This window comes from Myotis nattereri (genome assembly GCF_964212035.1).
Source record: "Myotis nattereri genome assembly, chromosome: 10".
Taxonomy (NCBI): domain Eukaryota; kingdom Metazoa; phylum Chordata; class Mammalia; order Chiroptera; family Vespertilionidae; genus Myotis; species Myotis nattereri.
This window is the reverse complement of record NC_138085.1, coordinates 72,832,751-72,856,136: the sequence shown is the minus strand read 5'-3', so window position 1 is coordinate 72,856,136 and position 23,386 is coordinate 72,832,751. Positions and strand designations below refer to the sequence as shown.

Genomic DNA, 23,386 nt, shown 5'->3' with positions numbered 1-23,386 from the left:
CAGGCTCCTGGCCGGGGCTGTGGAGGGGGCACTCCACAGACAGGGTGGCATGGCCAGGAGGACATGTGACCCCCTGACAACTGTGTGCGGTGTATGTATGAGACCCATTTTCCCGGGAGTGCTCGAGGGCAGTGAGCACCCAGGGGGATATTCACAGACCAAGGAGACAGGGTGGAACGGTGCAGCCTTCTGTTCTCTGGGTACATGGACTCGGGGTTCCGCTGAGCTCCTGAAGAGCAGCGTCCAGATGCCCAGCGCAAAGGCTGCTGGGGAAGGACTGGACCCGTGAGCAGCTCCTCCACGTTCAGCCTCCCTCACCGGGACCGCTGGCTCATGCATCCCTGCTTGTCGGTGTGGTGCCCACCGTGGGCATGCTGCAAGCTCCTCGAGGGTGAGGACCACGCGACGGCGGGATCCCCACTCTCCCAGGGAGAGGCAGCCAGCGCTGTGAGCAGCACAGTCTCGGAGTCGGAGGCTTTTGACGGATTGGAAGCCCAGCTCTGACACTCACGGGCAAGCTGCCTGCTTCCCAGGCAGTTTACTTGGGCTTTCAGTCCCAGTTCTCTCTGAACTTGGCCGAGGTGTCCTTTATTGGACCAGCTGAGAGCCTCTGTGCCAAGCCCTCACCAGAGCTCGGAGCACACAGCGCTCAGAAAGCAGCCTGGTGGTAGAGGGGTGCGGGGTTGTGGGGGGGGGTTCCTGTGAGTGTCTCCAGGACAGGGCTGGGTCCCTGTTTCAGCCTCTATTTGGCATTTCCAGCACATCAGAGACCTCAGCATCTGCTGGCTGCGTTAATGAACACAGTGGGTGCCCATTAATGCTGAGTTGACTCGAACCCCATCCCTGAGGTTTGGAGGTGTTGCTCTGGGAGAAGGCGACTCCGCATGTGGATGAACACATACACAGCCCTTCCTGTTGGAGGGACAGACACCGAGGGGGGCATCCACAGTGTGTCAGAGCTGGGGGGCAGGGAGGCTGGGGCCATCTGGTGCTGCCCTTGGTTTATAGAGGAGGAAGGTGAGGAAGAGACAACAGGAAGTGACATAGCTAATCAATGGCAGATCCAGGTGAGGGGAGGTATGGCGTGAATTCCCACTAACAGGCAGGGAGTCCATGGCGGGAGGAAGTGGTGGGAGCAGCCACATTGGATGCATATGAAATGCTCCCCTCTGGAGCTCAGTCCCACCTGCCAGCCCACCTCCCTCCCTGAGGGCAGAACTGTCCATTCCATTCCCCCCCTCTGAGCCTGAGTAGGCTTCTAGGAGCTTCTCTGACCTCGTTCTGCTGTAAGGCTTCTTCCCTCGCAGCATCCTGGCCTGTCTCCAGCTCGGGCAGTGCACAGAGACCAGGGCTGGCCTGGGCTCAGGGGACCCGGACCCACCCCCCCAACCCCCGCCCTTGCCTCCAGTTCAGTTTTGTCTTTATACAGTGAGCGAGGGGGGTTCCAGCTCCCATACTGGGTGGACATTCTAACAGACCACAGGCATGAAAGAACACCCTGGTCTTCTTACAGCCCCCTCTTTCAGTTCTAACTCAGTGGCTCAAACTTCAACACGAAGGGTCACCTGGAGGGCCTGTTAAAACACAAAATATCTGAAGTCACCCGCACCCGGTTGCACTGGCCAATGTTTGATGACTGACTGGGGAGGGGAAAGGCAGGCCTGACCTGTAGCTTTTGCAACTTCATGGTGTACACACTCCCCCGATGGCCAATTTCTGGCTTCCCAGGGGAAGTCACTGAACTTGAACTTGGAGTTGGGAGAGGCTTGCACCCAGCACATCTGCTCCAGCTCAGCTCAGCTCCCGCCCTGTCCCGCCCCAGGGCATCTGATTCAGCAGGGGGGGCCAGAGAATGCGCGTTTCTGACAAGTCTCTGATGCTGATGATGCTGGCTGCCAGGAGGTGGTGGGGGCACACTGAGAATTTGTTGTACTGATGCCCTTTGCTGACTGGAACTTCAGGCTTTTTGTTCCACTAGGAGCCAGTTAGCACCCCATGAAGGGCGGGGGGGGGGGGGGGGGGGGCACTCAGGGACATCCTTCCCTGGCAGATGCCCCAGAAGGCAAAGAAGGCCCAAGGACAAGCAGAGATGCTGCAAGGCGGCAAGCCACCCCCAGGGGGCAGGATGGAGCTATTCCCCACAAGTGCTCAGAGAAGCTCTGGCGCCTTCAGGCCTACCTAAGGGTAGCGTCTCAGACCTTTGGACTTGGAAGCGGCCTGGAGGAGAGCGTGTCCAGCATTTGAGTAAGAAAAAGTCACTCAAACACCCTCAATGACACGTTCTCAAGCCCCTGCCTGACTCCCCTCACGGGAGCTCACTGCCCACAGCTACACTCATCCACCCTCCACGGCTTTAATCACACCCTCAGCCAAGGTCTGCCTTCGGGCAAACTCCCACCCTCCCCGCTCCTCACGCCCTGGCCCAAGCCCTGTGCACACACAGACGAAATGCCATCCCCAGAGGGAGGCAGTGTAGACGGCAGCGTAAAGAGCCGGGCTCGGAAGTCAGACAGAGGTGGCATCTAAGGGGGATTCCGCCACCTGGCAGCTGTGTGTCTTCGGCTAGTTTTCCGACCTCTCTGAGCCTGGCTTTTCCCCATCTCCCCAGAGAAGGTGATGCCCTCGCTTCGCTGTGCGGTGGTGAGAACACCCAAGTGAAACTCCTCCGACACTGCACGCTCAGATGTGGGCCTTCTCCCCTGTGTGCAGGGGGTGTGCTATCTGGACGGCTCGTGCAGGGCTGGTCTCCTTAGCAGGATGGGCTTTGGGGGCAGATGCACAGCCTCACGGAGCTGGACCCCAACAGGAGGGTGGGGCTGGGTCACGGGGAGCCAGCATGGCCAAAGGAATCAGCTTGTCACAGACCCGCAGGGGGCTTTAACTCCTAACAGTCACCCCCGCCCCCACCCGACCCCCCTCAAACAAAAATAGAAAATAATACTCTTTGACATGGACAATAGATATTGTCTTCGTCTTATGGAAAGTATGAAGAAAAGCATTTTTATAAAAATTGGCTCTTCCTACAGGTCTGTAATGTACCATCTAAGCAAAACCAATGCTTGCTATAAAAACACAGCTCCCACGAGTGCCTTAATCCTTAATACTGCTTCCAAAAGAATGGGGCCCTTCAGCCCCCCTCTATAGACAGGAAGGAAGCCCTGACTTTGAGGTGCATGCTGACCCCCAGGCAAGCCCTCCCACCCCAGCTGCCCTTGCCCAGCCGGGCTGCAGGCTCAGTGGGGTCTGCCTTTTGCCTCTGCTCCTCTGGGTGGGTCAGCATGGAGCAGCTGCCTGGGAGGCCGGGGCCCAGGGCAATGGAGGAAGGATGGGCTTAAGTGCCCCTGGAAAGTGGAGCTAGAGCCCCTTTGCTCTGGGGCAAGGAGCACTGACCTGGGGTCAGCAGGTTGAAGACCTGGCTCTGCCCTGACCCTGCTGTGTGACCCTGGGCCAGGGCCCTCTCCAGGACTCAGTTTCCCCCAGGCTGTTAGGTGAAGGGGCTGGGACCCAACCCCCTGTCTTCTGACAACCTCCCTTAAGGGGCCCGTCCAGATTACCCATCACAGAGGAGGCACCCCCCCCCCCCCCCAGTGCCCACAGCTGCCCCGGAGGCCGGACTGGCCCCAGGGAGGATTCCCAGGTGCTTAGCCAGCAGGAAGGGGGGCTCAGCGCAGACAGCCTGCGGACTGACCACAGTGGAGCTGCAACCAGGCACCAGGACCTGTCAATAATTCATCACTTTCCCCCGGGACCTGGTGTCAGGTGCCCGAGGCGGCCAGGCCTCCACTGCTGTCCTGGCTCCTGCATTATTCAGGAGCCTCAGGAGACCGGTGCCTGGGTCAGGCCGCACACACACACACACACACACACACACACACACACACCCCTGCCAAGGGTCCTGGACAGGCAGAGGGAAGCACAAGACCCTCTGGACCCAACACTCATCCTCACCGGGAAGTCCAAGGTTCCTGAAGGCAGGGCCAAGCCGACCAGGGGTGTCCTGCTCCCTGACTCGGACAATTTCTCCTTCCTCCCTGCAGCCCCTGGAACCACGGGGCGGCGAGGGACCAGTTTCCAAGCCGCCCTCCACTTCCAGAACAAATCGGTCCCATTTCTCACACCATTTCATGTTTCTCCCAAATGCATCAGTCATGTGACGAGCTCTCACCTGGGGTGCCCTCAAGTCTTCTGGTTCCTGTTCCCAGATCCCCCCACCCCGGGCACCCTCTGACGCACGGAGACATGTATTTGTTCACTCAGACAAAGGCAGAGGAGCTTCCTGGGTGCCAGGCACCACCCCAAGCAGTGGGTGTGGATTTGCTGGTTAGCAAGCCCAGAGCAATTGGTTTTTGAACCCAAGGTAGGAATTGGCATTTATGATATTTAGCCATCATTCCAGTCTGTTCGAGTCATTCCGAATTCTGCTTGTCGCCCAAAGAGAAGGACGGGAACCTTGCCTGAACCTCTAGTAGTGGCCATGCTCACATGGTAAGTGAGCTTCATGGCAGAACGTAAGCTCCCCGCGGACAGGCGCCTCCCTCTCCCCAGCACCTGGTTCTGTGCCTGACACACAGTAGGCACTCAGTAAACATTTGGGGGACTGAATGAGGAGCAGACATCTATCTCATTTAATTCTCACAGCTTCCCTTTGAGGTAAGTACTTACCCTTTTTAGACAGGAGTGTACTGAACTCGGAGAGATTATGTAACCTGCCCAGGGCCACACAGCAGATGGCTGAGCTGGGACCCGAGATCAGGTTTGCCCGACTCCTCAACCATCGGACTTTGCTGCCTCAGAGCTCTCGTCTTCCATGGTGAGGCAAGTTTGCCCTCAAAGCTACAGATGGTCTATTGGAGGATATTATCAGCCATGACATTACTTCTTGGATGGATCACTGTCGCCCAGCATGGTGTAAGGGGGAGACTTAAAGACGGGGACAGGAAGCACTGGGGACAGACGGGGCGAACAGGAGGCTGAGGTGTTCTAGACCAACAATGGAGGGCTGGGGGACTCTGAGGACAACATGGGGGAGCAGAAGATCAAGCTAGGGTAGGCTATGGGTGTGGGTCCCCTTTTAAACCCAAAGGAGAGGGCAGCTCAAGGAGCAGGCAGGCCCCCAGCCCCTTCGACTCACCTCCCTGCCCACCCCACGCTTACTTGTTGCTGAAGACTTTGCTGTAGTTGAAGATCTGAATCTCGAGCACCTCGTTGTTGTCGATGCTGCTGGCCACCGGCCACCGGAAGATCTGGGGAGAGAGGGGTGGCTGTGGTCTTGGGTGGACATGACAGGAGGGGTGTGGGGACTTGGAGGGGTCCCAGGGAAGCTGGCCCCTCACATTGGCCCAGTCTACACAGGGGCAGGGTTCACGTCTGGAATCTCATCTCATTCCAACCACCCCAGCTGGCATGGGAGGGGATGTGGAGGACCTGAGTAGGCATCCCTGAACCACTCTGTCTCGGGCCACAGGCCTGAGAAACGAGAGAAGACCAGGTGGAAAGAGGATGACAGATTGGAGTAGTAAACCCTTCTGAACTTGACTTTGAATAACGGAAAACGACCAGAAAACCCTGAGGTCTACTCAAACTGCACTGAGCCATGGCTTCACGGGGGAGCTTGGAAGGCAGGGACTGTTAAATTTTGTTTCATTTTTATACCCCATTGAGTTCAGACTGCTCAGTAGGCTAGAGAGAAATAATCACGATGGTAATAGTAACAACAGCTGCCATTGACAGAGAACTTTTTATTATGCTTTAGGTGCATTAATTCATTTAGTCTTTGCTACAACCCAAGAGGCTGCAACGTGTCCTCTGCTGTATAGACAGAAGCTCGGGCTCAGAGAAGCGGCAGGATCTAACGCTTGGTCGTTAGTGGTAGAGCAGGCCCTGGGGAGGCTTCTGGGAGCCCAGCCTGCAAGTCTGCCGTTGCAAAGCCACGCTTCCTTCTCCCAGTCTGGGGGCTGGGGGACATGGGCCAGTCTGGAAGGTCACTGCCAATGTGGGTAGGGACTATCTCAGAAAAATGGCCTTCATGTCCCCTCTCTCTGGACTGACCAAGTCCCAGGGAGGCCCCTGATACCACCCCCTGCACCCCTCCTCTTGCCCTGTGGTTCAGCTGGGGCTGCAGGAGAGGGAGGAAGATGCAGAGAAGGGAGGGGCTGGGGAGGGGAGGGTTCTGAGCAGGGCCTTGGGCTGGCAGGAAGAGAGCAGGTGAGGGTGGCCTGGCGCAGCCGGCCTGGCCCACAGGCCCCGTTAAGCAGCTCCTGCTCCTGCTGCTGCCTGGCTGCTTCCAGCTCAGCCGAGTATGCGGTTTGCTTAATGAAGTTGCTTTTGTTGGGCTTCGGGGAAATAAACAGGCGCATGAAGGCCGGAATCGGTAGCTCGGTGCTGAGGGGAGAGGGCTGGGGAGCCACCAAGGTCCGTTTTCTTGGGATGAAGGGGCAGGGGTGGTTGATCCCCCGAGGGTCTGTGGGTGGGGTTTGGGCTTTGAAAGGAGAGAAAGATGAGAAGAAAAAGGAGGTGACGTTAGAGGACTTCTGTTTGCCCATCACCACCGACTAGCCCAGCGATGGAGGATGCATGGGTCACAAGGGCCCTCGGGAGTAAAAAGCTGACCATCCTTAGTCAGTTTGCGGATCGGGAGAGGGGAGCGGAGCCTCTGACTGGAGATGAGACTCCAGAGGAAGCAGGCGGATATGTGGCTCGGAGCCCTTTTAGGGATGTTTCCAGGAAGGAGCCCCAGGAGGAGAGAATGTGAGCAAGTAACTCCTAGAGCCGGGCTGGGCGGGCTGTCACTACGGGCGCCAGAGACTGAGCCCTCCTCAGGGCTTTCATGACGAGAGGAAGGAGAGGCTTGAGCGGAAGGAGAGGCTTGAGCGTGAGTGTCATACGCTCCTTTCACCGCTGGCTTCCTCCCCCTTGAATATTCTTCCCCCTCCCCACGCTTCTCCTCCCCATTTTCCATCCACCTACACTCTCCCTGGTCTCTCCATTTCCCTTCTCTCCTGTTTGCTCCTGTTATCACCCCATCATTTCAACCCTATATTAGTTTCTCTCTCTCTCTCTCTCTCTCTCTCTCTCTCTCTCTCTCTCTCTCCCTCCCTCCCTCCCCCAAGCCCCTCCCTTCTAGGCCAGCACCTAGCAGAGGTTCTCAAGTCTGGTTGCACATGAGAATCACTTCTGGAACCTTTAAGAAATCCCAAGACCCACCCTGCACCTGAGACTGATTAACGGAGTCTCTGCTGGGGTCCAGGTGTCAGTATGGTAGGAGCCCCAGGCGATGCCATGTGTGGCCAAGTTTGAGGAGCACTGTGCAAGGGAAGAGCTTCCTGGTGGAGGCAAGCGTCAGCTCCCCCTGCCCCCTCTCCAGCCCACCTGCCCTCTCCCTCTGGGGTTTGGATCAGGCAGGACTTTGCAACCTGAACCAGCCTCCTAGCTCCAGGGAAATGACTTAAGGACAGGACTTGGGGCCCAGGGCGCTCTTTGCTACCTCCATTTGGCCCCCTTAGAAGCAGAGGCACGGGCTGTGGCTTGGTTTGAATTTTGCTTGGCTGAGGGGTTGCAGGAGCCCTGGGAGTACGGGGCTGTGACCCAGTTCTCCAGGTCCAGACTTGGCCGTGACCTGGCTGGCCTGGGCGGCAGAGTTCTGCGTCCTATCGGCCCAGCAATCTAGGACTCCACGGAAAGGTTTCCCTGATGCAGGCTGGAGAGTGACCTGGGTTATCCTAGCTTCATTGACTGGTCTGGAATGACCTAAATTGGCAGGACAATATCCTTAAAAGGACAGTCTTCTAGATTTTGGAGAGGAAAATCATCTTAGGGTGTGGTGCAAAGCTTTAGGTACAATGGGAAGAGACTGTCTTGGGAATTTAAAGACTTAAGTCTCAACTTGGGTTTATTCTTTCCCTTGGCAACATCCCCTGAGTCCTGGGTTGGGTGTCAAGCCAGTGATGAGCCAGACAGGTACACTCCTGGCCCCTCAGCGCTCGCAGCCCCTGGCTTCCAGGTGAAAGCAAAGTGGGCAGATGAGATCCCCTTGACCCTCCACCCCGCGGGCACAGAAGGCCCATCGTCCCTCTTTGTTCTGGGTCCATCTCCCCACTAGACTGAGCCCCCCTGAGGGCAGGAATGAGTCTTGTCCACTTTGCAAGTGGCCATAGGCTGTGGAATCAGATGAGCTTGGGTTCAAACCCTGAAGTGGCTACTTATCACCTGGGATGATGCCCACCCAAGGAGTTCTAGCCCCGTGTAGACCTCTCAGCCCGCCCGCCACCTGCTGAGCACTCAGCAGAGAGCAGCTGCTTTTCTCACTCTTCCTGCAACCGCCATTGTCATCGGGCCGCTCCTGTGGGGTCTGGCCACATGGGGCCTGGCTTAGAGCGAACTGGTTTGATGTGGGTCTGGTGTGGCCAGTCCTGTGTCTCCAGGGCAGGGCCTTTGCTGGTTGCTGGCCTAGCAAAGCCTCTCTCTCTCTCTCTCTCTCTCTCTCTCTCTCTCTCTCTCTCCCTCCCTCCCTCCCTCTCTCTCTCTCTCTCCAGAGCTATAAGTTAAATGCGGGATCTCAGGTTCCAGCCTCTGGGAAAGGAGACACCGCATCCAGGCTCCGTTTCCACCCATTGTCCACAGCATTGTTTTCCCTCCACGGCCCCCTCCTCCCACTCCGCCCAGCCTGCAGCAGCCCCTCTCATCCTTGTCTGAGTAGAGGAGGGGATTTGCTTTCCTGTCTTTTATTTCATTTTTCAGCCATGCACCGTTCTGTCAGGCGGGCAGAGCAAGGCGCATATCCCCATTTTACAGAAGGGGAACCCGAGGCCTGGAGAGGGTGAGTGGCCAGCCCAGGGTCACAGTTTATCAATACCTCAGTGAGGACTGCAGCCCAGGGCTCATGACTCCCAGCCAGTGTGCTTTGTACTAGTGAGCTGGTTCCCAGGGCCCTGGGCACAGTAAGGACGAGAAAAGGGATTTCTGGGAAGCCAAGAGGCCTGCAGAGGTTTTGTGAGGAGCAGCTGAGGTTCCTTTCCAACCTTGTTCTGGGGTCACTGACAGGAAGTTCAGGATTTGTCCGCTCCAGGCTGGGGAGACAGGTGCAAGCCTGGGCGCAGCTCCCCTGGGCCCTCCCTGAGCCGGGGTGGGAGTCTGGCCTCTCCTGCTTTGTGGGGTGTGCGCTGCTGACCGGTGGCTACTTCTCAGAGGGAGAAATGGAGGCAGCGAGGGGAGGGAGGGGGCGGGGTGGAGAGACTCCCACCCAACAAAGCCTCGCGGGGGTGGCCAGGCCCAGGAGTAGCTACATCCAGAGGAGGCTTCAAATCAAACCTAGAAGTGAACTTTGAACCCCGGCTTTGCCCCTCACAGCTCTGCCACGGGGTTGGGGGGTGGGGGAAGACACGTGTTCTCGGAGCCTGTGTTTCATCCTCTGCAGGTGGAGGTTGGGTGGAGGAGGACTCGCTCAGGAGGCAGCTCAGTGCTGCTGCTGCTGGAAGCTGCTGTCATGATCCTCCGATGGCTGTTGGGGGGGAGTGCCGGAGGGTCCTGAACGCCCCAAGTCATTTAGCATCCTTGCCCCCATTCCACTGAGTGCCAGGGGTCGCCCCTGTGACAACCAGAAACGCCCCTGCCCGCCCCTGGCTGAGCAGGACCTTCCCCAGGTGAGAACCGCTTCTTCCCATCTCAGGGCTCCTCTCTGACATGGCGCGTGCTTCTGCTCATCCCTCCTTGGCGCCCGCCCCTTCCCCGGTCTCTCCTCACTGGCACAGGGGCTCCCCAGGCCCCGTTCCTGCACGAATCCTCATCCGTGTGCTGTTGAGCCTGGGGGCTGGCACGCACGAGGTGCTAGAACACGGTCCCTTGCTGGGGGGCCGCAGGGACCAGCTGCCCCACGCCAGGTAGCCCTGGGAAGGACACGGTGATTAACTTCAAATGTCATGTATATCAGAGGCTCAGGTGTCCCGGGGGCAGTTAATGGAAAGGAGTGGCAGTGCCCTTGGCGGGGCATCAGGTTGCTCCCTGGCTGGAGGTCTGGGTGGACATGTCCCCTGGGAGACTTGGGGAGGGGGAGGGAGTCGGGTGCTTTGCCTGACTGACGGCAGGCCGAGGCCCAGGGAGGCGGGACTGTGGGGGAGTGGGCCAGGCAGCCTGCATTTCACCAACCAGCCGCTTCCTCTCGGGGCCCTGATTGAGGGAATAAGGAGAGGAAGAGGATGGGCAGGTTGTGTAGTGGGGCTCGCCCGAGGCCAAGACAATTGGCTGAGGACCCAGCAACGGTTCTGTAGTCACAATGATTCCTCATTTTGTTCATCATTTTACAGAGACTTCATAGCATCAGCATCCCCATTTGACAAATGTGGGTATTGAGACTTAGAGAAACTGAGGCAGAAATCCACACGCCCCAGGAAGGGGAGAGGGCACAGCCTGGGGCTATAGTGATCAGTGGTTGCTCCAGAGCCCGGGGGGGAGGTCGCGGCCTTGCTCCCGGTGCCTGTAGCTCTGGGCCTAAGGACAGGAGTGTGGGACGGGCCCAGGGTGAGGAGGAGACAGAGGTTCCGAGGGGTCCCTCAGGCTGGTGTCTGCTCAGCTAAATGCCAGCCGCAAAGGGAATAGTCTGACATGGGCCCTTCCAAGTCCAAACCCAGCCAGATGTAAGAGCTAGAGCCTGGGAAGGAGGGGTGAGCTGTGATGGGGGATCACATCAGAGCTTCTGCTTTGTGCCAAGTTGGTGACTTGAGGCTGTTGGTTCTTGCCCCAAAGTCAAGCTGGAGAAATTGCAGAAGCAAGAGGGAAATATGGATTCCAGGAAACAGCAAACAAATCGGTAAACAAATCAGAGGAGCCCAGGGAGATCGAGGGCTGTTTGACTGTGTGGGGTGGACGGAGGCTGACCCTGGGCCGGGGGTGAATGGGAGCGGCAGTGGGAGAACAGGTCAGAGGAAATCTGTGTACCTTCTGCCCTTACCTCTCCCGGCATGGCCTCGGGTGCTCCTTGCTTGCTCCTTAACTGATAAAGTTGGGGTAACAGCCTTGTTGGGAGGGAACTGAGGAAAACAGGTGTGGACAGACCAGCTGCTCACACCTTCTCTCCGTGAACCCCACAGCCAGTTTGTTAAAAAGCTAGACTGCCTTCTGTCAACCATGTTTCTCCCTAAAGGCTCAGAGATGAGGCCCTGACTCTCTCTGGTGACTGGGGCCCTTCTGGTGCTCATCCCACCCATCACCCCTAGAAACAGACACAGCCTTTGAAGACTTTTGACCAACAGAGTCGCTGACACCAGAGGGACGTGAACAGGCAAGTAAAGAGCCACTTGGAGAGGCCCCTCCTCCAAAGGAGACAACACGCCGAACAGATGTACCAGCTGGAGCCGGGTCATGAGAACCAATGGACCACGGAGAAATATATTAGCAATGAAACCAGGACAAGGGATCACAAAGAAGAACAAGTTAGTAAACTTGGAAGATCAATTTGAAGAACTCCCTCAGAAGACAGCAGGAAAAGTTAGATAGACCAAAAAACATAAAAGCTAAGAAATCACAGCTAGAAAGAGAAGTACTGACATCTGATAATAGGGGCTGGCCAAGGAGAGAATTATATAAAAACTGAGTAGAAGGAATACTTGAAAAAAATAATGGAGATAGAATTTTCTATAATAAACGAAGGATAAAAGGCCTTCAATTTAAAGGGCTCACAAGATAGTGCAAAACAGGAAAGATAAGGAAATGTAAAATCAGAAGCATTATAATAAAATCTAAGAATACCAAAGATAAAGGGATCACACTTTTTTTTCCCAGAGAGAAAGAAAATGTCATCCATAAAGTTACAAGAATCAGATGGCCATCAGCTTCTCAATGGCAACATGGAATGATATTTTTGAGGTTGCGAAAGAACTCTGAACCCAGAGTTTTACATCTAGTAAAACTCATTGAAATTGGAAGAAATAAGAAAAAATATTCTCAGAGTTTTAAAGCTTTAAGTATGTTACACAAAGACCCAAACTAAAAATGCTTTTGGAGGAAGTACTTGAATAAGAAGGAAAACAAGTCCAAGGGGAAATAATAATAATTTAAGCTATCAATAGGGATACATAATCATAAGTAAGGGTAACTACCTTGAAAACAAAAATAGAATGTATAACTTTTCAAACTAATAGAAGAAAACATGATTTATTCAATGGAAAGCTGGAAAGGAGAAAACAAGCAAACAAAAGTAGAGTAAGTAAAAAATATAAAATAAGATGGTGGTAGAAATAAGCCTTACAACCTTATAACATTTATAATCGATGTAAATGGATGAAACTAAACAATTAAAACACAAAAACTCTCATATTGGGTATGAAAGTAAGGTCTAGTAATGCATGCTCCAAGAAGACACACTTGTATTTAAAAACACAGAAATATTAAAAATAAAAGATGACAAAAATATGACAAGAAAATAAAAGTGTTGAAAAGATATACCAGGCAAATGAACCAAAGTAAGTTGAGATAGCAATCCTAGTCATGGATAAAATGTAAATTAATGTAAAACACATCCCAAGAGACAAAAAGGGATATTAAATAACGGTAAAAGGAAAAATAGACAAGAAGATCCAGCCACTGTGAGCATATAAGCAACCAGTAAGAGTTTCAAAATACATCAAGCAACGACTGATGGAACTGCAGAGGGAAATATATAAATCAACAACTATAATAGGAGGTTCTATCACACTCAATTTTGAAAATGATATATCAAGCAGAGAAAAACAAGCAGAAAATAGAATAACCTAACTGGTAAGCTTGCGCTTGTATAACATAACATGTGCTTCAGCTTATATTGCACTATACTATAGAGAACCCTACACTTAACACATTCTGTTTAAGCTGAGGATGCAGTTATGACCATGAATTAGGTCATAACAGAAGTTTCAATAAATTCCATAGAATTAATAGCATAGAACTATGTGCTTGGATAGTAATGCAATAAAACTAGAAATAAATAAAGAGCTAAAACATCACACGTATTTGGAAACTAAAGAAAATTATATAACTCTTGGGGGTAAAAGAAAATCGTAAGGGAGGGTGGGGTAGGAAAGGCCAATGAGGGAAAAAGGGGACATATATAATACTTTCAACAATAAAGATTAAAAACAAACAAAAAAAAAAAAAAGAAAGAAAATCATGGAGGAATGTAAGAAATATTTAAACTGAATACAGTGGGGCCTTGACTTACCAGTATCCCGACTAACGAGTTTTTTGAGATACCAGCTGTCTCTCGGCCGATTTTTTGCATTGAGTTGATAGAGTAATTTGAGTTAACGAGCTCGGTCTCGGAACGAATTAAGTCAAGGCCCCACTGTAATAATGAAAGCACTACCTCCTGGGGGAGTGTGTAAGTGAAACGTGTAGGGCAGCGGTTCTCAACCTGTGGGTTGCGACCCTTTTGGGGGTCGAACGACCCTTTCACAGGGGTTGCCTAAGACCATCGGAAAACACATATATAATTACATATTGTTTTTGTGATGAATCACTATGCTCTCATTATGTTCAATTTATAACAATGAAAATACATCCTGCATATCAGATATTTACATGACGATTCATAACAGTAGAAAAATTACAGTTATGAAGTGGCAACGAAAATAATTTTATGGTTGGGGGTCACCACCACATGAGGAACTGTGTTAAAGGGTCGCGGCATTGGGAAGGTTGAGAACCACTGGTGTAGGGTGACCAGCCCATCCTGGTTTGACCAGGGCTGTTCCACTTTGGGCTCTGAAAGTCTGTGTCCCAGGCAAACCAGGGTGGAGCTCGCCCCCATGTGTGTGGGTGTGTCCCATGGAGCGCTGTGCGGCAGGGAGAAGCAACAGGTTGGCAGAGCCAGAAGGATGGAATTAACTATGGTGCTCAGTGAAACAAAATGAAATATATAGCACAGCACCATTTCAGTAAACATAAATTACACGTGCACAAGACAATGATAATCTTGTAAGAGCACCCAGGAAACCAAGAGATGCACATTAAACACATTAGAATGGTTGTATATGGAGGGAAGGAGTGTGGGACTAAAGGAGAATGCACGCATACACACGTGCCCACATGCATAAAAACAAGAGTGGGCCTTGTAGGGACCAATGAGACCATGGGCCATACTCTAGGGCAGCGGTTCTCAACCTGTGGGTCGCGACCCCTTTGGCGGTCCAACGACCCTTTCACAGGGGTCGCCTAAGACCATCCTGCATATCAGATACGTATATGACGATTCATCACAGTAGCAACATGACAGTGATGAAGTAGCAACGAAAATAATTTTATGGTTGGGTCACAACAGGAGGAACTGTGTTTAACGGGCCAGAAGGTCGAGAACCACTGCTCTAGGGGAAAACGTAACCCTCTGAGCCTGAGGTTCAAAAGGGGAAAAAGTGCTTTCCTGGGAGACAGTGGGAAGGGCACCCCTGCTCCTAGAGAGAAAGGGGTGAGGTTTCTGTGAGACTGCCTTTGTTGGAAGGCGGTGGGTTAGCCTGGGCCCTCCACAAACCCAGGGAACGCGGGGAGGAAAGCCCCTCCCCTGGCCTGCTGGGCCCTGAGCGGGGGCTCACTTTGAGGCCTGCAGCACCAGTGGGCCTTTTCCAGAGAGGACCGGCCCTGCCTGGCAGCAGGCGGGGGTCAGCGGCCCTGCATGGGGGTCTCTTGGGCATCAGTGCCTGAAGCAAACCGGCCTCCCAGGATTGGGGCCAGCGCACCCCCAGGAGGCAGGGAGGTGCTTTTCCTCTCTGGGCGCAGGGTGCAGGGCGCGGGGCTTGAGCTGCCCTTGCGAGAATCCTACCTCGTCGAAGTCAGCCACATCCTCGCAGTTCTCCAGGACCCGGGAGTGGAAGGACTGCCCTGGGCGGGAAAGAGGAGAGTTTAGAGTCAGACCTCCCTGCACCAGAAGCTTGGGGTTGGACCTCTGGACCTGCAAGTCGTCATGACAACACTGGGGAGCACTCGTTATCAACGGTGGGACCTCACTTCTGTGCGGCGCCCTCCTGGGGGGGCAGTTTCCACAGGGTCTGACTGACCTCAGCAGCCTCGCTGGCCTTTAGCTGCATTTTACAAACGGGGATGCTCAGTTCAAGAAGGCACGAGGCTGGTTAGACCTGTGGGGAGGGGCTGCGTCTGAGCTAACGAGGAAGAGGCTATAAAGCAGAAGGTACAGGCATAGGAAATAGAAGTGAAGTAGACAGATGGGAAAGAAAGCCTCTTTAGCACTCGCCGGGGACAAAACAAAACACCGAAAAAGAAAAACCTCAACGACACACCGCCAGGCAGCCGGGGGAGAAGAGGGAAGCAGGAGACGCGATGCCTGAGCGTGGGTTAATTTTCCCCACGGATAACAGGCAATGTACACTGAGAATCAGGGGAGCACCTCTGCGCGCTGGGGGTTCCCCCAGGACCTGCCCTCTGATAACCAAAGGCCTCTCATCCTAGATTCTAGGAGGTCATAATGAGCTTTGGATGTGGCTCAGCTCAAGCGTCTCCCGGAGTGAAAACGAAGCAACTCATTTTCTTGGGTTGGGGGCCGGGAGGATGCGGAACGCAGTAAAATTGGCCATTGCAGAACTTACGCACGAGGGCTGTTTCAGAACGCAATAAAACCTCATCGCCGCAAGCCCTGGAGATTTTAAATGTGGTGAATATTGTCAAACAGACTGAGTTAAATTTTACCTCTAGATATTTTTTTTTAAAGAAAGGATTTGCTGAAACAAGTCAAACCAATCATACAGAAACAGCGGAAAGGCCAATTTACTAAGAAAACAGGATGCCTGGGGCATTTGCGGAAAGCCGCCTTTGAGGGGGTTGGTATAAACAGCGGCGGGGATCATTCCAGGGGTCCTTTCTAGTCACTGGGACAGAGCCAGGGGGACCTCTGCCCTTTCCCCCCAGTTATCAGGGGGATTGCTAACCCCGCCTTTCTTTTCAAGCGCACTTCCACTTAGCATCATCCAGTGCACTCCACACCATCCTGTTAAAATTCAGCTCCCTTTTAAATGGCTTTGAGACAAAATGCTTTAAAATCCCAATATCCAATTACCTTTCTTGCCACAGAGAAGATTGGGAACAAGGCTTGAGAAAAAAAAAATCGCCTGTTCTCCGCGGTGGGGAGGCTTTCGTGGGCAGAGCGAGGCCATTAGATGGGAAATTAAACAGCGTCCTCCTTCCTGCAGAGGCAGCTGCTTGTGGGGTAGCTGAGCCTTTCAGTTTGAAATAAACTCCTGAGTCAATACATGAATTTGGACAGCGGACACTGTGCTCACAGCTGTAAGTCCAAATGGAGGGGCTCAGGAGCCCAAAGTGTAACAGATGTTACTTGTATGCCACTGGCCATTTTCAAATACCTGGACTGCAGCCCCCTCCGAGATGCAGGTGAGCTCAGCTCTTGTCTCCTGTGCAGGATGGAAGACTAGCCTTTCGTGGGGCGTGACTTAAGGGGACAAAACATCCCGTCTGCACCAAACAGCTCCCTCTTGCAGACAGTTTACCTTGCTAGAGCCGGACCTGGAGCAAAGGCAGGCATGTAGGGACTGGGCTATTCGCCTATGCACATTCATTCATTCATTCATTCATTCATTCATTCATTCCCGCCTACTCCTGCTGTGTCAGCACAGCCAGGGGCCCTGGAGGAGGGTGGGGCGGGCTGCACAGTGAGTTGGAATGGGATGCTGCCTGAACGAGCCTATTACAATCCAGAAAGGGGGTAGGTCAGACATATTAAAGGCTACTTACTATCTGAGGCAACATGTGGTGCTTGGCATGCAAATGTGTAAATAAAGTGACAGCACAGGAGAAGGAGAGCTGCCTCCACCTCCAGATCAAGAAGGTGTTGGAGAGGCAGGGGCTTTTACATGGGAAGGTCGATGGATCAGCTCTGCAGAGAGATTGGGAGGAGGGAGAGAGAAGGGACATCCAGTGGAGAGCACAGTGTGAGCACAGTTTGGAAGTGTGGAGCAGAGAATGGGCTGGGGGCAGCGGAGTGGGACACAGACAGGTGAGTTCTGATGGCGGAGGTAAAACGAGAAGGGTCTCCCCTCAGGGTCCACAGAAAGAAGACCCTGGGGCTGGGGGGCCGGGTCCTGAGAGAGCACAGGTTGTGGTGCATCTAAAGGGGAAGGTTCTGAGGACGAGCTCCAGGGACATCGTGGTTCTACGCAGGACCTGGCGCTGTGGCCTGTATCAGCGCCATTACTCTCTTCCCAGTGTGAGCTAGATAGAGAGTGAAGCACCCTGCCTGTCACTCAGACTTGTCACTCTTATTTCCTTTTGTTATTTAAAATCAGCAAAACCTCATTGTCAGCACCGGCTATATGGAGAGTCCTTCATCAAGAGCCCCATTCCTAGCTGCAATGCTGTAATGTCCCCCAATCAGCTGCCTCTGCTCCTCCAGCAGCTCAAGAGTGGTGGCCCTGCTGTGATTTCACTCGCCAGCTACTCCCACCAGCGCCAAGAAGCAGGGCCCTGGCATCCCTGTGTGCAGAAAAAGAGCCAGGGCCTAGGCAGGTTTGGGGCCCAGTGCCGCAGATCAGGGTGGAAGGAAGCAGGGAGCGGGGCTGACTATTCAACCCCCCAGGGTCATCGTCTGTAAACTGAGACAGTTATCCTGGACCAGCCTGCATCCTGGAACCACAGTGAGGACCAGCAAGAGGCTGCTTCTGTGAGAGTCTGAGTAAAGCATCCCTTACAAGCACCGGGGGCCTTTGGGTACTGGGAAGGCTCAATGGCCAGCCTGCCTGAGTTCAAACCCCAGCTCTGCCACGTGCTGGCCATGAGCCCTGGGAGAAGTTAGCCTGGCTTTGCCTTCGTTACCTCATCTCTAAGCGGAGGAGATGCAAGTGCTCATGCACCTGGCGCGTTGTTCATCACCCAATTCTACTAATGAGTCCTTTAGATAGTCACCTATGTTTTAAATATAAAAATGGTCTCCTCTATTATAAATCACTTTTTGTAGAGTATTTTTAGCAGTATATAATCAGGAACAATCTTCTTCCTCATCTTACATAATATTTTTCAAGTTTTAGTTATTTTAGGTGTGACTAGCTCTTTTTTTAGCTAGATAAAATTTATGTTCACTGCTCTTAAGTGCACAATCCAATGAATTTCGATAAATGCATATTCACTACACACTCAAGATACAGTTTTTTTGTCAATCAAATCAAATAGTGTGACTCCTCCAACTTTCTTCTCCATTTTCAAATTGCTTTGGCTCTCCTAAATTCTTTGGGTGTCCATATAAATTTTAAAATAATTTTAAATTTCTACAAAATAGCCTGATGTGACTTTTATTGGGATGGTGTTCAGCCTGTAGATCAATGTGCACAGATCTGACATTTGAATGTGCTGAGTCTTCCAATCCATCAATATCATATGTGTTCTATGTATTTGGGTTTCTTTTATTTCTCTCAGCATTTTTTTCTTTTAGTGTGAAGGCCTTTCATGTCTTTAGTAAAATTTATTTCTAAATGTCTGCCGCTTTCTATGCTATTATAAAAGTAATTGCTTTGTAATTTCTGTTTTCCAACTGGTTGGTTTCTATAGAAATATAGTTTTTGTATATTAAGCTTAGATTCTAAAACCTTGCTAAATCCACTCATGAACTATGGTAACTTTTATGTAGAATCCTTAGAATTTTCTAATAACCCATTAGTTTGTGTGTGTGTGTGTGTGTGTGTGTGTGTGTGTGTGTGTGTGAAAATGAGCCATTTTAGTCCTTGCTTTCCAATCTGGGTTTTTTCCTCGTGCCTTGTGGCTGGAATGCTGGTACAAAGTTAAGCAGAAGTAGTGAGAGTGGACAACCTGCCTTGCTCATGATCCTAATGTTCAATATTTCAGGATTAAGTATGTTATTATTTGTATGGTTTTGTAGTTTCCTTTATAAGACTGAGGAAGTTCTCTGTTCTTAATTTTCTGAGAGCTCTTACCATGAATGGGTGTTGGGTTTTGTCAAATACCTTATCCGTGTCTATTGGTGTGTGTTTTTTCTTGTATTGTGTTATTCTTGTAAACTCACCTGGCATTCCTCAGGATAAAACTCACTTGTCATGCTCCTGGCTCCATCGGTGGCCTTACTGACCACCCAAATAACCTGGTACAAAATTCAGAGCGCCCACATCCTGTCCTCTCACTCACTTCCAACCCCAGAGCTGCTACCCCCTTTCTGAACCCACATCACCCCTTCTCTCCAAACCCACAGCCTTGCCCACCGAGGCACAGCTCTCTGCCTGAGCCACTGCCCAGCTTCCTCCTTGGGCTCTGGCCTGCAGTCCTGACCTCCTGAATGTTCTTTCCGAAACCATATCTTTCCATTCTGTTCTCTGGCTAACAGCTTTGGGACTCCCATTCACGTGCAAAGCCAAGTTCAAACTCCAGTGTGACCCTCTATGTTTGGGCCCCAGGCTTCCTCCCACCTCATTCCCACCCCAACTGCAGCAAGCATTCCCTAAACCCCAAACAGGCCTCCTCACCTCTGTACTGGTATGAACCTCTCTGCCTGGTGTGGGACTTCTAGGGGGTTTTGTCCCCCAAGAAGGAAATGCTGTCCTCTCTCAAGGGCCAGCTTTAACATCAGCCCCTCCCCCACGGTAAAACCTTCTCCCTGGGGCCCGTGAGCTTTGCCAGCGTCATCTGCTTGACCCCAGGGTGACCGACTTTGAGTGGCCCGCCCTCACCTCCAGTCACAGGTGCTCCTCTGCCATCTCTTCCTAAGCACCTTTCTCACCCTCTCAGGTGGCTCCCAGAACCTCCTGGCTATGGGCTTCCCTGCTGCATGCTGCCTTGCACCTGTTCCTCCCTTTCCAGAGTTCTTCCCGCTCACAGTGACTTGTGCAATGACTGTCTTCCCCCGAGGGCAGGGTCCCTGTCAGTCTCATTTACTGCTGTCGCCCCAGTGCCTAGAATAGCTCCTGGCACTTAGCTGGCCCTCAATGGGTATTACTGCCTTGGTCAGCGGTTCTCAACCTGTGAGTTGCGACCCCTTTGGCAGTCGAACGACCCTTTCACAGGGGTCGCCTAAGACCATCCTGCATATCAGATATTTACATGACGATTCATAACAGTAGCAACATTACAGTTATGAAGTAGCAACGAAAATAATTTTATGGTTGGGTCACAACATGAGGAACTGTATTTAAAGGGTCAGAAGGTTGAGAACCACTTGCCTAGCCAGTGGTCGGCAAACTCATTAGTCAACAGAGCCAAATATCAACAGTTTAATGATTGAAATTTCATTTGAGAGCCAAATTTTTTAAACTTAAACTATATAGGGAGGTACACTGTTATTAACTTAATTAGGATACTCCTAAGGCTTAGGAAGAGCCACACCCAAGGGGCCAAAGAGCCACATGTAGCTCGCGAGCCGCAGTTTGCCAACCACTGAAGGCGAATAAAAGGATGAGCGAATGAACGATTCAATACTTGACTTATAAAACACATTGAAATGTAGCTTTTCATGGGTTGGAAGAAACGTATGACATTGACAATTAGACATTTGATCACTGATTGAACATTTGATAGTATTAAACAATATGGTTAATTCTTTAGCGGTAAAATAATATGTGGCTTTTGCAGGAGTGTTTTGAGTCTTTTGTCTTTTATAACTATGTACTGAATATTTATAGATGAAATGGTATGGTGTTTGGGATTTGCTTCCAAATAATTAGGGGTGTGGGAGTAGGATGGGGTACCAATGAAAGAAGATTGGCCAGAAGTTGGTGTCTGTTAAAGACTCTATGGGGAGAACGTAGGGCCATGATACTATTTTCTCTATTCCTGTACATATCTGAGGTTTTCCATTATGAAAAGGTAACAATTTGAAAAAATGGATGAGACCCAGGGATGTGAGCAGGTGGGAGGAATGCAGATGTTATGTTCTCAGGAAAGGCGGACAAGATAAACGTGGCTCCACAATTCAGGGAAATTATTTGCAATTCTGTTCTAAGTACATTTCCAGCAGCATTTTTGCCAAGGGCCTTTGTAGCGGAAGGCAGTTATATGGTCATTTCCATATCAAAACAGCACTGTCTCCTCAAAGCAGAAGCCTGGAGAATGTTCAGCAGCTCTGCTGCTTTCCCAGGTCGGCATCAGCTTGCTCTGGGGGGGTGGGGCGGGGGCGGGGGGGGGACAATCACCATGGGGGCTTCAGGCAGAGAAGGTCCCTCTCCCCTCAACCCCGCCACCCTCTGGCCCCACTCTGTGGTGAGGGGCTAGTGTGTGCTGGGAAGGGTGGAGGATGTGGAGCACAACCCTCGGAGACACAGCAAAAGCACGGAGCTGCGTCCACAGCCGGCAGAGGCTGTCCAAAGCGCCCCTCTCTCTGCAGCCCTCAGTGGAGGCCACACCCTCCCACGTTTTCCCAGGTGGCCCGGGCATCCCAGGGGGATCTCAGCTCTGGGGGTGCTGAGAACCTCTGCCTCCTCCACCAGGGATGCAGAGCCGCCTTCCGATAGAGGTCACATTAGCACCAAGAAGGAGAGCTCCCCCATGTTAATGGGGAAAATAAATCTAATTTGGAATCTGAGATGGTCCTTGCGGCCAAGAGTTAGGAGAATCTTGTCCCCCAACCCCTTCCCAGCACAGTCACCTCCCTGGCCCCAGGCTCCTTTCCTAGCTGTCTCCTCTCCACCCACGTCCTGCAGCCTCTACTCCAGACAAATCCAGTGGCTTCCCAGTCATCGTGCTGATCTGAGATTTTCATCCTCTGGCCTCTGGTCCTGTCAGTCCCTTACCCAGATGGCTTCACCTCCCATGACAACCTTCCTCACCCCTCCTTCTGCATCTCCGCGAGTGCAAGCAGTTATTCACGACCCAGCACAAGTGCATCCTCCTTCCCTGCTCTTCCTCGGCCCCTTCAATGAAGCCTTCCTGGTGTCTGTAGCAGGAAGTAAGCTGCCATCCTCTGAACGTGTTGCAATGTCTGCTCTACCCCTAAGCACGCGTGGGCCCTTCTGGGCCTAGAAATGTTTTTCCACTAGGTCTGCACCGTTTCCTCTGCCCTGTCAGACGGTGAGTCCCTGGGCTGCCTGTGAGGTCGCGCCCTGTGCCCTGTGCTGCACACAGCAGTGCTCAGAGAGCGCACAGTCAGGCCCAACGGGGCCACGTGCAGCCCTTCGCTTCCGCCCGTGGGCCAGAGCGGGACTCCTGTTTGCTCGAGGATGACGTCCACCTCCCTCTGGGGCCCCGGAAGATCCCCTGAGCTGGGAGGTCGATGGGGGGAATCTGGGCCAGAGCTCTGATTCTTGGCTCTTGAGGCCTCTTCCAGTCCCTGATAACCCTTGGATAAAAGTGGGGAGCGGGTCACGGTTGGGAAACAGAGCCGAAGAGTGCCAGAGCCACAGCAGAAGAACTGAAACCCGCGAACGAGTGGATGCCTCAAAGACGGTTGGTGTTCAATCCAACGACCCGGCCCAGGGCTCCGGCGGGCTCATCAGGACCGGAAGATCGGGTACCTGTCCCGAAGGTGCTGGGGTGTTAGTGCAGCCCGCAGAGCTGGGCATTTCTCAAACACAAGGTGTCCTAGCTGGTCTGTGCCAGAGCATGCCACAGGACTACAAGGGAGGGGAAGGCTTCCCAGAGGAGGTGACCTGGGAGCTGGGCCTTGAAGGGTGAACACAATTTATGGGAGTCCTCAAGGTGGAGGGTCAGGGGGCCATACCAGGCAGAGGAAACAGGACGCCTCAAGGCCTGGAGATGTCTGTTGGGGATGGCAGGACATTCGGTGTAGTGGAAACACGGTGGGGTGGGATGGGGAGAAGAGAGAGAAGGAAAAATCAGCTGGGCCCAGGGGGAAGCCTTGATAAAGTAAAACCTTGTGCCAATGACCAGTTCAGGTGAATTACATGGAGATCAGACCCAGCCTCCAGACAGCACCCATCTCACACTTCGAATCCCCAAACCCGGGGTTTGGGCAGGCAGCTCAGGGATGGAGAGTGAGGGAGTTCGCGGAGCTGGCCCAGGCAGTCGGTCACGGTTCCCTGACAGCCCAGGTGGCCCTCAGGTTTGGATGGAGCGGAACCCCGGCCAGAAGGTTGGGCCAGAGGAACGAGAGCCCCACCCACCTTGCGTTCTGAATTATTTTAGGAGGTGAAAAAAGACAGACCCTAACTAACACTGCCTCCCTTTGAATAGCAATCTGTGGTCAAGGTGGCTTCTTCTCAGACAGCCTGAGCCTGCTTCTGGCCGCAGGCCTCTGCGTTAAATGGGGACCATTGTCTCCTCTTGTTCATGGGAAGCTGAGGCCCTAAGGCCCTGTGGCCTGCGTGTCTGACCAGACCAGAGTCCAGGCCTTCTGGGGTCTCCTACCTGACCCTGCAGGACAGAGGCTGTGTTTTCTTCACTCCCAGGGTTTGAGGCCTGTCCACAAATATCAGCACGGCCAGGGAGTGAATGAATGAGGGCAGGAGCA

At 52.7% G+C, this 23,386-nt stretch overlaps 1 protein-coding gene across 3 annotated transcripts in view; it reads right to left on the bottom strand.

Annotated features, from left to right (window-relative positions):
• Positions 1-23,386, bottom strand: part of OTOF (otoferlin) — a gene marked incomplete at its 5' end in the record, with an annotated part of 72,293 nt that overhangs the window by 46,281 nt on the left and 2,626 nt on the right. For all 3 annotated transcript variants that reach the window (XM_081101311.1, XM_081101310.1, XM_081101312.1), the window contains 2 exons: positions 5,155-5,243; positions 14,780-14,838. In XM_081101311.1, the coding sequence (XP_080957437.1) occupies positions 5,155-5,243; positions 14,780-14,838 (148 nt within the window). The remainder of the gene's footprint in view (positions 1-5,154; positions 5,244-14,779; positions 14,839-23,386) is intronic.